Source organism: Lampetra planeri, chromosome 3 (genome assembly GCF_965212315.1).
Source record: "Lampetra planeri chromosome 3, kcLamPlan1.2.h2, whole genome shotgun sequence".
Lineage (NCBI taxonomy): Eukaryota > Metazoa > Chordata > Hyperoartia > Petromyzontiformes > Petromyzontidae > Lampetra > Lampetra planeri.
This window is the reverse complement of record NC_136109.1, coordinates 8,370,246-8,383,207: the sequence shown is the minus strand read 5'-3', so window position 1 is coordinate 8,383,207 and position 12,962 is coordinate 8,370,246. Positions and strand designations below refer to the sequence as shown.

Sequence of the window (12,962 nt, the reverse complement as noted above, 5' to 3'; positions counted from 1 at the left end):
ATTGTGGTTATTACTGAATAAACGTGTTACTGAATAAACGTGTTGCCTCCAAGAACACCTCTCCTGCGAGTTTGTATCCACTACAAATGTATGCGCTTAGTATGTAGAAGCCTCGGTGATGGAGCGAGTGGAGACTGAGTGAGCTTCAAATCAAGATTGAACCACCTCTACAGGGAGGATTTCCACACAACTCAGACAAAACTTCAAGCGAGAAGATGGATACAAATTTATCAATCATTAAAAGGACGTGATCAACCAGGTAAAGTGTTAACTGTTGTGTTAGCCGACTCTCTGAGTTGCATTGCATTTCTAAGTTTGCTAAGCTTGATGTCTCAGCTTTTTTCTCTCTCTCTTAAGACGATTGCTTGTGCAGCAATCGGAACACCTCTCTCTCTTCCGCACATTTCCCTCCCTCGACTCGGCACCCTTCTCTGGATGCTCCACTCGCTCAGTCTCCACCCGCTCAGTCACCGAGGCTTCTACATACTAAGCGCATACATTGACATCCTAATCTCTCACCATCTCTAGCCCCACCCTCTTGCCCGATGCGGTCCCCCCCCCCCTTTCAGGTCTTTAAATAAAACAGGTGTCCCACTGGAGCCCGGCCAGGACCAATTCCATCAGCCGCTGGAACGTTGCAGGGGCTGAGTGGAGACCCACTCTAACAAAGACTCTCAGAGCTCTCTCAACCAACGTTTACACGACCAGGGGTTAAGCAGGATGTACCTCTGCTGGAGCCAATCAGGGCACAGAGATCATTATATACAAGTCTATTTTCATATAAACAAAGCATCAACTTGCGTCAGGTAGCCCAGGACAGACAGACTAGGTACGTAAGAGGTATTTGTTTATGCCATGACAGCCTCTACTCCCCCTCCCTTCACGACATGTCAACATTATGAACCTTACGGCGGGACCCCGGGGTCCCATAAGCCCCCGGCTCTCGCATAAACTGCGTTGCGACGTCATTTTATGTATGTTGAAAGCGAACGATACGGCAATCTATTCCTCTCGACGAACTCTACACGATGCACTCATCAAAGTTTCAAAGTTTTGTTTATTCTACGCATTCGTCCTCGCTGCGCTTGGACATAACAGAATGATCCGCGCCAGGTGGGTCGCGGGGTTTATGTGCGCGGTGGGACGGAGTCGCCAAAAAAAATTAATTCATTACGATTTTACTTCCGTTTATTTGGGACCCCGGGGTCTCGCCATAAGGTTAAATTATATATGGCGTATCACGTCATATCGTTATGCAGCTTGAAATATTACATTAAATATTTACTATAACAAAGTGTTACATAACCGATGCATATGCATTATATTTTAGTTCAATTTGATTAGTTCACTTTCCTAAGAGCCAACCTGGTTATGACATCATGAGTACGTCTTTTAAGGCAATCAGAACATATAATCCTGAGTATCAAATAAGTAACCCCACTCAAAGATTAGATAAACTATCCCATTTTAGGGTCGTCATTTGATTCAGAAATGGAATATATGTTGTCCTATTTGTACTGTCTCAGTTGTGTTTACAGCCCTTTGTCAATCCACTGCTGGAAGAAGTCCCCCCCCCCCCCCATGTTCGGCATTCAAGAGAAATGACCATTGTTTGGTAAAAGAGATTTCCAGTGTCGGTTCTGATAACACGAGCCTACTGATGTTAGGTTTTAGCTGGGAAATTAACTCGGGTCTCTGGGTTCATAGCACAGTGCAAGAAACTATGTGCCTCTGCTGCCAACCCCCTCCATTTCAATATACATGGACTCTTTTTCGATTTAAAGCTTTCGTGACTGCAGGGATTCATCTTCTTGGTTCTTTCGGTAAAGTCACGTAGAATGGAAATAATAAAATAATACAAATAAAACATAATAAAATAATTCTCACGACGTTTCGGCCACAACGCAAGCAGCCGTCCTCAGGTGAAGACCAGGTCTGTCGGGGGAGACGCTGTCTCCACGACAGACCTGGGGGGAGACGCTGTCTCCACGAAACGTCGTGAGAATTATTTTATTGTTTTATTTTTATTATTTTATTATTTCCATTCTACGTGACTTTACCGAAAGAACCAAGCAGATACATGAACTCCTCTACTTACGAATAAGTTAGGTTCCAAAGGTATGTTCGTAAGTCGATTTATTCGTAAATCCAAATTTACTGTCGATTCACTAAACACGGGCAATCGCTTTAAAAGTTGAATAATCTCCTGCAGATGCCACTGGTTCTACATGTTATGCGGATGTACACTTGTGAGATATGGGTAATGACACCAAACAACCACCGCCATGTATTGCTCGTTGGTTGAACTTACGACTCTTAGTGCGAACAGGCAACTGGACATTCGGAAAGGTTTGTTCGTATCTCTGAAAGTTTGTAAGTCGAAAGTTTGTAAGTAGAGGAGTCCTTGTAATTATCATGACATAATATATTCTTGCACACGGAATTTGATGCATTATACCATGAGATTTTAATCAATCAATCGTTACATACCTACTGGTACAGCTGCATACAACAAAGCCTGAGTAAAACTGGTCACGCAAAAACAACTCCCTGACATTAAGCATTCCGTCTCTTTATTGGCACTGAGATATTGGAGGCAGATAGATGCCAATTACCAAGCACCAAAAATACCTTGCAATATTGCAAATTTTTCAGTTTTTACGCAGAACTTTTTTTATACCGTTTTTGATCGCTTTGGAATATTTCCATTCACAGTGAAAATGTCATTCTATATTTAACGAAGATGACCATTCATTTTATATGTAGGTAAAATGTACATTTTCAGAGATAACAGGGGTCAACCTTTCAAAGAAGCCATTTTTTGTCTTCGACGAACGGATTTCGAGAGCCGCATCACACGCAGAGCTACTTGAACACATACATAGCAGGTATGCGGCAGATGGCAAACACATCCGACTTAAACAAAATAGGTGATGGAATAAACAGTGTCCGTTTAGTTTATCCCCCTCCAGAGTTATTCTTTAACAATATAATTTGACTATATTTTGTTGTTACCAAGACAGTAACATTGCGTCTATGGGAAAGTAGAATCCGATTTACGTGGTTTATAGGGACGCATTGTAATGTAATAGTGGGGACCGCCTGTCCTACACTGTATAGTGTAAAGAACCTAATACAGTGAATTCTAAGTAGAAAATAAACTGCTGTCTGCAAAGGGGCAGCCAATGAGCCGCATGCTGCTCTAAAGTTGCAGGTTGCCGACACCTGGGCTATACTATCCGCCACCCGACAGAACCAATCTAATCAATGTATCACGTGGGAAAATATGCAAAAAAATTGCAATTTTATAACGTTTCACTGGACATTACATTCAGCATTATCAGGTGGTAACAGCAGCTCTGCTCAACGCAAGAGCAGAACTTGCTAACACCTGATAATTCTGGATGTAATAACCAGTGAAAGGTCGTTTCCAATTGTCAAACTTTTGCTTGCCTTTCAACATTCCGGGTTGCTGAAAAAAATATTTGGCTTAATTTGCCTACGTGACAACTTGATTTGGTTGGTTGTTGGGTGGCGGATGGTATAGCTACAAATTAGATTATACTTACATGATCTACAGTAACTGAAAAGTAACTAATTATGAGATTACCACGTTTACATTTTTATATGGAAGCTATATTTTCCTTTTTGTGTAGCTTAATTTTCGGCATTACCTTGGTTAGTTTTCGTCTGTATTATTTTTTACCAAGAAAATGTAACTTAATTAATAACGCACTTGCTAGAAAGTTCTGGGTTCACAATCGCAAGGTTGTGGGCAAAAATTCCAGTCAAGATCAACTCTTGTCTCATCACCATAATCATCAGCACCATCATCACCTCTACAAGACCGTAAAATCATCATCTTCATTGTCACCATCCTAATTCTCACCTCTCAAATATCAGTAGAATCAGCAGCACTTAATCAGTCTGCACCACTGGGCACAGGCAAAAGCAACATCAGCTTCGGTGTTAAGGAGAGATGGGACTGACTGTAACTTGGAACTTTTGAGTATGGATGTTATATCGTGGATGCTTTAAGAATGGACGGAGCCTGGCCAAAGCAATATGTAATCTTTGACTGGACCTCACCTGAACAATGTGCGACTATTACCACTCCGTGGGAAGTCACTTGTGGATCTTATTTTGCTACGCAAAGCCAGAGTCTTACAAAAGGAACATGCAATTTCCAGCACTGCCTCTGAACCATGGGTGAAGACAAGCAATGCCCATTGGTCAAACGAGCCACGAAATCCGACTACTGTCATGTTGTGAAAAAAACATGCCAAAGAAATCCAGTTGTCAGCTGTTATCTGGAAGTTACATATCAAGACTATATACTCGAGTCTGCCTGTCTTACATGAATTTCAACCTTTGTGAATGAAAAAATTGATTTGAAAATCAGTGACGCGACTTCCAGGCTTTGACATGCCTTTAGTGATATCACTGTGGCATAACTGTCACACCTTTTAATACATCCATGTCGCAATGCACGGTGCATTGTGGGAGCTGGCTCTACTGAATCAACGTAAGTTGGTATACTCTTTGGTTCTTTAGGTAAAGTCACGTAGGTAGAAAAAAATAATAGATCACGACGTTTCGATCGCAACACAAGCAATCGTCATCAGGTGGGACAACCACAGCAAGAAAAAACTGCTAAGTAGGCAAGAGCTCTAACGTGGCACGAGGTTATATAGGTCTCGGCAGTAGGGGGGGGGAGAGAGGGGGCAGGGGAAGAGAGGGGGCGGGGGAAGAGAGGGGGCGGGGGGAGAGAGGGGGCGGGGGGAGAGAGGGGGCGGGGCAGAAAGTGGACCCCGCAGCAGCACCCGGGTCACTGGAGTAAAGTGGACCACCGCGGCAGCACTAGATCACGATCGAAACGTTGTCATCTATTATTTTTTCTACCTACGTGACTTTACCGAAAGAACCAAAGAGTAGGGATTCCTGCAGTCATGAAAGCTTCAAATCAAAATTTAAGTTGGTATATGCACGCGCCAGTAAACTTCAAACCCGCAATAGCGGCGCCCGACAATGTCAGGCGTTGAATTCACAGCTTTTTGCACACGGGGGCATGTCATTTAGATCACTGTATCACCGTGGGTCAATGTTATTTTGTCAACAGCATAAAGTAGCAACCAAGCACATGTTTAATTTGTTTTACTGCATCATTAATCACACGATCTGTGTTCAATAGGTCCATCGTGCTCGTGCTTCTTCTTCTGTCATGAATTCCTGCAGACGAGCAGACTTATTGTAGGGGAGCAGCAAGTTGTCAAAGGTTCATGTCATAATTGTTTAGCCAATCCAGGGCCTCTGGGGTGAGGTTGTAGATGGCTTCTATAACTCCTCCATTTTGAGGGTCCTTTGTGTTCTCTGGAAAATGTGAGCACCAATGGCGTCCGCTGTGACTCCTGGGGTTTGGGAAGCTGTTGATTTTGCAGTACCAAGAGTGCGGAGCAGGTTCCAGGCCTTGCGGCTGGAATCTGTGAAGTCCAGGCCCTCTGCTGTACCATACCGCTGTTGGCGTCTCGCCTCATTTAATAAGTCAAGCAGAGCTTGATCATTGTTCTGCTCGTACTGCTTTAAAATTGGTACTTTCTTTGGTGCAACACGGAATGTAACACTTCCGGTAACCCCGTGGGATGTGTTGTTTTGATGCGGTCTTGTACAGTTTATGGGTAGTGCTGGAATACGGCATACTGTCCATTTGGGCTTCCAGACAGCGGAATAACGGAAACCTGTATGCCAATTGCTGGCTCATTGGAAAGTGCTTAAGCACTCTACGTGTGGCACGCACTGGGAGTCCGTTATTGTCGAAACTCACAAAGCAGAGGTCTAGAGTGTACGATCGCCGTACTGGCGCTGCGCCATCGTCTGCAGCGGCGGTGGCACCGTCGTTGGTAGCTGTTGCATCATGTATATGCGGTCGTGCGTACGCTGGTGCCTCTTCCAGCTGGAGCGGTGCGTGAATCCACGGCCGCACACATCGCATCGGTGCGGGCGCTCGCCGGTGTGGGTCCGACGGTGCACCTTGAGGTTCGAGTGCAGCGAAAAGGCACGGCCGCACACGTCACAGCCGTAGGGTCGTTCGCCCGTGTGCGTGCGCATGTGGAACACCAGCGCCTCGGAACGCGAGAAGCGCCGGCCACACTGCGCGCATTCGAAGCGCCGTCCCCCGCCCCTGCCGGCTCCGACACCGCCAATGCCAACGCCACCACCAACGCCGATAATTGCACCGCCGGGCTCACGGCTGCGTCGTCTAGTGGCTGCGGTGATGACGGCGGCGCGCCAGCTGGCGGGGAGCCGTGGGCTTGCGGTGGTGCTAGTTGCGGCACAATCGGTGTTAACCCGGTCTTCGCCCATCACCTGATGCTGCTGTTCCTGCTGCTGTTGTCGCCATTGCCGGTCTAATTGGTTGGGATGAGGCACAAGCGATTCTGCTGGTGTGTGTCTGTCATCCTTGACATAGCCTGGGGGGGTTTTGTCCAAAAGTTTACCTAGAGGAGAAGGTGACAGGGCCAGTGTTAATTATCCTGACTTTAAAGCCGTAAACTGAAAAGCACGAGCATAGACATGCTTATATGTTTACGCTACTCACAAGACATAGAACCATCGCTGAAAATAAATTACACCGATCATGATACAGTGATACCTGAAATATATACAAGTTACCTGTTTGGATTATAGGTTTTTATATTCTGCGTAGGAGGTTGTCATGCACATTCTGCCTTTTTATGGGCCACAGGAGAGTGAAGACAGGTTGAGTGCACGTAGAAACGATTCATTGATTTTCCTCCACCCATGTTGAGGACTCGGTCAGCATTAATTTGTTGAACCACTGTACTGCAGGTCAAATTTCTTCCCTCTTTGCTTCTTTCCTCACACTGCTCGATTTTGAAATTCCATCCCACCATCTCTATTACCAAGTTATTCTAGCCTTGCTCAATTCAAGAACCATATTAACTCTAATCTTTTATACCTTCAATAGTGCTGTTTGTTGCTGGTCGTTTGTCATTTTAGACCTGTGATTATCAACCATGGTTTTAAAATAAACTCACAGAGACACACAGGCTCTGTTACGATGTGGCCACTGGCCCATTTGTACAAAGGTTATGAAAACATGTTGGCCCTGATATGGTTGTGGCTTTGCTGGATCGAGCGCAATCTTGAATTATATTTATAGATAAATCTGGCCCTTGCCTGCAAGCTGGGATCCCCTGTTTGCTGCTGTCCCTGCTGCCACTGAGTGGTGGGCCTCCGTCTCCTCCCAGCGCAGGCGGCCGCTCCCCTCACCTCCCAGTACTTCCCTCGACTCCTCCCCTGAGACGCGGGCAGAGACAACAACTGAGACAACGGCACCCGCTGTCCCCGAACTCCCACTCCCGACCTTTGACATCAACATCCCCCTTCACCACCAAGAATGTAAAGTTAAATAAAGTAAAGGGGCAGCCCTCCAAACTACTTGACCACTGCCAGCAGACAGCTCCTCCAGAAGGGATATTGACCTACTTTTCCACAATGGCCAAATGTCTTATGCTTTCGCCCACCATACACAACCTGCTGATCGACTGTTGTGTAACCATTTACACCACTGCATAGCTTTGGGTTGAAACTGATGAGCTCTGATTGCAAGTCAAGTGCAGAACACTACACAAGGGCAGAATGCACCAAGAATGCATGTTTGCTCAAACATACAGGGTGGTTCCCCTTTGGTGCTTGTTTGACCCAAATTTCTCTTCAAATGGTGAGAAGATATCTCGATGGACTCACATGTATATGTGAATATGCTGCAGCATGAGGGCCTTTATCACAGGTAACCTGGTGCCTTAGAGATCAGAGTATTGAGTTGGCACTGTCAAGATCCTGGATTCCAATTTGAGTTTCGGCCACCCATGATTAATCAGCCACACATTATCACACACACTTTAGTCACTTCTGTCAATGCATGAGGACATACAAGCGTGGTGACATTAGGAACAAAAGTTTTTCCAGGTTGAAAATAGTTTGTTCCAGAACCAAATTAGTGTGGCTAAGATGCTTACAGTGGCAATCAATATTGTTTTTGGTTTATTTAAAAGTGTTAGGCCTTGGGCCGCATAAACTTAAGTTACGGGCTGGGTCGTAGGTTCCTCATCCCTTACTCAAATGAAGACTTAAGATAAACACCGAAACTCTGCACGCATGCTTGTTAACAAACACATTTATAAAACAGTACCTTCAAACGTCTCCAGTTTGATGTTGTGAGCCACGCCATTAGGGCTGTTCCCGTCAACAGCTATGGTTGGGGTCTGCCGAGGTTCCTCTGCCAAAAATCACGACAGTGAAAACACACTTAGCCCATCGGGAATCCAGAGACCGATCAAAAAAAGAAAAGTTGATTCCTGGATTCTCATGAGTGGATGACCTCAGCCTGGTCACCAATGAGAAAAAAACATCCCAGAACATTGGTTTACGAGGTGGCTCAGAGGTCAGAGTGCCAAGCTGGCATTGCTGACATCCTGGGTTCGAATTCAATTCTCAGACTGCTGTGATTAAACTGAGTTCTCGTGTTTAGTTAGTTGATGGTTCCAGCTGGGTTACCAATAACTGCACAATACACCCACAAAATTCAATTTTTTTCTTCATATTATTTGACTAAATTCTGGCTTTGAGAATTGAAATATCCTTTTGTGTATCATGCGATGAACGTTACTCTCTGCAGCAGGGCACGTGAGTGTTGAACACTAATACGTTGGCCAGAGGTCACTTGAAGGGATGATAGAGGTAGCTCTGTGATTTCCGCTTCTGTGGGCCATTCTCTAACAAGGGTTGTACTTCTCTATGAGAATAAGGGAGAAATGTTCATAAAATGCCACGGAGTCAGACATACTCAGACGACCTAACGTTTTAATCCATGCTGGGATGGTGATGGTGAATTCAGTTTTGTATATGTGTCAAACTATTGGATTATTCCACAAGCATTTTTTTTCTTAACCTACAATTACCTTCCAAATTACACTATGTACAAATAGGAATGTACGAGTAGGATGATTACTAAATTATCACTGCGAAGTCTGCTACATGTGGTATTGCCCGTCTGGTCAAAATGTAAGAAAATGTACAAATATTCTGTTGCGCCATACCGGACAGGTGATTGTAGTAGTGTTCACCATAGTCTTCCATTTGTGTTGGCGAGCGGTGTTGAGCGTTGGCAAACACTGTGGTGGCATCTAAAGCAATAACACAAAATCCATTTGAACATTAGACGCGCAAAGGATTCTGAAAACAGATTCTTATGCTCATGGGGTAAAGCGTGGGTTGTACTTCCACTTCTTCAAAGACATCCATTTGCCCAGCGGGTAACATAGACCAAACACCCCCAAGCAGGAATCTCTAGGAGTTCACTCTGGTGAAGGCCTGTCCACCAGCAGTGGTCTGAGCAATCGCAGGCCAGCACCTTGAGTCCTTCACCTTATGCTCATGATATATCTATCCATCTGTGTGTAATAATTGACCATTTTAGATCCAGATATATTTATACAGTACTGTACCACGATACTGTACATTCTACTAATTTATACCAGTATGATACACACACTGAAAGTTGTGACTCTGAACTGTGACAACTGAGGGGTATCCAGGAAACAAAACCCACAAAATCTTGTTTTTCAGAAAATAGTTTTTTGTTGAGTTGGTAAATAAACTGGATGAACAAAAAATTTAAATTCATTCTCCAGCCATCTGTGGAAGGATTACACAATGAAAAGTGGATTGTAATGTGCTCCAACGAAGATAGGATGGGTTATATTTAATACATTTTCAAGAGGGTCACATGACACTTGATGGTATGTATCTGACACTCGTCAGATATTTACCACTCACCTCACACTCACTACTTATTTCTCGCCAATTCATACAATATAGTGGGAAACCTATTATGTATTTTCCCAGTGTCATTGACAAATGTGTTGAGTTTTTGGATATGAAAGAGGATAAATAATACACCAAGTAACGTTAACTAATGTACTAATTAAACTAAATAAGCATTTGTGATTCAACTGCTCGCCCACCTACTCCAATGGCACACACCTATGAATTTCATGATTTTAAAATCAGGTGTATGGGGGAATCATTGCAAATGGTAGAGTGGAAGAGAAGTGCTGGGGCCAATAAGCCAAATTTATCAGCCCAAAAGTCAAATCTTTTAATCATTTTTCATAAACTCCATATCATGACCTTTCATATGACACCTCATTCTGTGAAATTTGTGGAGTGGCCTTGGAGTTCTTAGAAAAAGATACATACAGATTATCCACTTAATTTCGAGGATATTGCTCACAGTGCACCAACCCGTATTCGATAATGGCCAATTGATTCAAATATTACAGGTCTGCCTCTGAGATCCATTCAGGTGACCTCTTATCCACATTTTCCCACATTAACTGTTACAGTGAGAAAACTTGATGGAATGGCAGTATAACTAATACATTGGCATGTTTTTAAAGCAAAAGCCAACATTTTTTATTATTTGGTATAAACATTGGTGACGAGGCTCAGACCCATCAGCATGTGAAACTTGAGAATCCAGTTTTTCATTGCGTATGACTAAAATAAAAATTCGACACCAGGATCTCTGCAATGCCGGCTTGATTTTCAATGCTCAAAAGAGTGTTGGGTGATGCTCATCTGAAACGCACCTTGATCTAAAGTTTAGTCCGAATTATTTAATCTTCATGAGAGTTAAAATGCCACTGCGTTCCAGACAGAAACAAGACAAAATCTAACGCCTGGTCTGTGTGGACACTGTTGGTGCTCACTCACCATAGCCCGAGTACTCATCCTTCACGCTTGCCGTGCCCTCCTCCTCATCGGCCACCCTGTTATCAGATGCGAGTCCTTCCGGGTCTGGCGGGGAGTCCCCAGAAAAGACCCGTCCATCTCCATTCCCACTGCCATCACCGCAGCCACCGCCACCATCACCACCACTACCACCTCCCAGCCTCCGCATGGACAGCAGCAGCTCCCGGCTCAAACCGCTGAGCAACGCGAGCAGCACTTCCACCAGCCCTCCCAGCGTCACGTCACCAGGGGAGGAGGCGGCCGCGTCGTCGTCCCAGCGTGGTGTCCCGGCGTCGTCGTGGGGCTCGGTGCCCTGCAGGGCCTTCACCACCTGCCGCAGCACGGCGTAGAAGCCGAAGGGCAGGCGGTCGCGCGCCGCGGCCAGGAGCTCGGCACGCACGAGGCCATCCCTGACACAGGCGCGCAGGACCCCGTAGTCCCGGATTCCCAGCTCGGAGTCCATGGCCCGGGCCACCTCTGCGTTCACGCCCTGCGTCTCCAGCCACGCCGGGAAGTCCCCGCTCGGCTCCAGGATGGAGGCGATGGCTGGGACGGATGCCACCGCGCACGCCATTCCTCACTGTGAGAACAGTATCAAATGGTTAATTTTAGGTGATGGGTGGTGGATGTTTTGAATTTTTCTCTCAAATGTGTTTGGGTTGTACCACGTGTACTTTGGCATATCTGATATTTCGCTCCACATTTTGGGAGCCTCTGCAGGAACTACATTTATCTGCTCAGCTCCCAGTGCTTGGAGCAAAACGTCGGACATTACGCTAAACAACATGCAATACAATTCGAAAATAACTGAGCTCTAGAGCTCAAATTTAACGAAACATTGTCAGACTTTGCTCTCTATTAACTTGACAGCTGATAGTTTGTTTGCCGACCTTTATATATCCACTGCTGGTTGAAGGCCTCCCTATGCCTTCGGTCAAGAGGATGGTTAACCATATTGTCACGATGGTCATTGCAACTCAGGACTGGGTCAGGTATGAATCACTGATGTTAGCCGTGGCCTGGAATCAAACTCAGGTTGTCAGGTTCATAATGCAGTGTGCTAAACCGCTGTGCCACAGTTCAAACCCAAGTACACAAAGTATACTAATTCATATTTGGGATATTTCGCCCATTTCATATTTTAATGTGTTGTGTGTATTCGATGTTTCGTGTGGTAAGCAAGGGTTACAGCAATACAACAGAACACACCTCAAATATTGCTAATATTTCACTATAACCTGTATGAGCACCTACATGCACAGCCCTTTTGTCAATTCATTGCTGGATGAAAACCTCCCCACTCCATGCAGGTCGTGCGGGTGATTTGACCATACTTCACCACCCTGGTTATTGCGGATTGAAGACTGGCAGCATAGTACAATGCAATGACGTGTTGGTGCACTGAACTCTGCAGTGTCGTCTATAGTACAATCTATAGCACAGTACAGTCTGTAGTATAATATATAACACAGTGTACGCCAGTGTAATCTCAAGCACACGTGTAGTCAACAGTGTAATATACATCACAGAGGAGTCTACAGTGTAATCAATAGCACGGTATAGTCCATTGCAATCTGCAACGGAGTGTGGTCTGTCGTATAATCTATATCCCAGTGTAAAATGAACATTAACAACATGGTGAGGGATGCCCAAATATTATATATTTAAAAAAAACGCGGCGTAGGCAACAAGCTAACCGAGTGTATGTCGCGACCAGGCCTCTCTCTTCGGCTGTCAAAAGTCTTCCAGCCGCTCAACGAGGCGACGAGGAGACGGTGGTGGTGGTGAAGACGGACGAGTGAGGTAGGTGTAGGAGAGTGGAGAGGGGGGGAGGACGACGAGGAGGTGGACGAGACGAAGAGGGGAGAGCAGCAGCGAGGTGGAGACGGAGGGTCCGTCCGCGCTGTGTTGGCCCCCGTGCGAGTGACCCCCAAACCACCCCCCTCACCCTCTAAGGGACCGCGGCGATGTGACGCATCGTGGGCAGGCGGAGTTATTGTTGATTTGTTTTAAGTGGAGGGAATCCGATGAGCTAAAAAGTGCTTTTCCACACCGCCGCACACACGTGGTCAGAACGTGACGACGACAAACAATACAAAGCACGCAATGGGAGTGCTAAGTATGGGAAAGTTAAACGTAAAATGCAT

At 45.4% G+C, this 12,962-nt stretch overlaps 1 protein-coding gene across 2 annotated transcripts; it reads right to left on the bottom strand.

Moving 5' to 3' along the window:
• Window positions 1-5,126: 5,126 nt before the first annotated feature.
• On the bottom strand, window positions 5,127-12,759 carry LOC144717292 (uncharacterized). Of its 2 annotated transcripts, XM_078592742.1 has the most exons (6): window positions 12,513-12,759; window positions 10,798-11,395; window positions 9,120-9,206; window positions 8,213-8,299; window positions 7,198-7,317; window positions 5,127-6,494 (listed from the first exon to the last, which is right to left on the bottom strand). In XM_078592742.1, exons 2-6 carry the CDS (start codon window positions 11,387-11,389, stop codon window positions 5,833-5,835), a joined length of 1,548 nt encoding a protein of 515 aa, XP_078448868.1. In that variant the 5' UTR covers window positions 11,390-11,395; window positions 12,513-12,759; the 3' UTR covers window positions 5,127-5,832. The 2 variants fall into 2 exon arrangements, with proteins under 2 accessions (XP_078448868.1, XP_078448869.1); XM_078592743.1 differs by lacking the exon at window positions 7,198-7,317.
• Window positions 12,760-12,962: the final 203 nt, after the last annotated feature.

Excerpts from the sequence above, each read along its gene's own strand:
- LOC144717292 (XM_078592742.1), bottom strand. The coding sequence starts at position 11,389 with ATGGCGTGCGCGGTGGCATCCGTCCCAGCCATCGCCTCCATCCTGGAG. Across the intron at positions 9,207-10,797 it reads GGATGAGTACTCGGGCTATG|ATGCCACCACAGTGTTTGCC; the intron begins GTGAGTGAGCAC and ends TTATTGCTTTAG. Across the intron at positions 7,318-8,212 it reads CAAACTGGAGACGTTTGAAG|GGGAGGAGTCGAGGGAAGTA; the intron begins GTACTGTTTTAT and ends CCCGCGTCTCAG.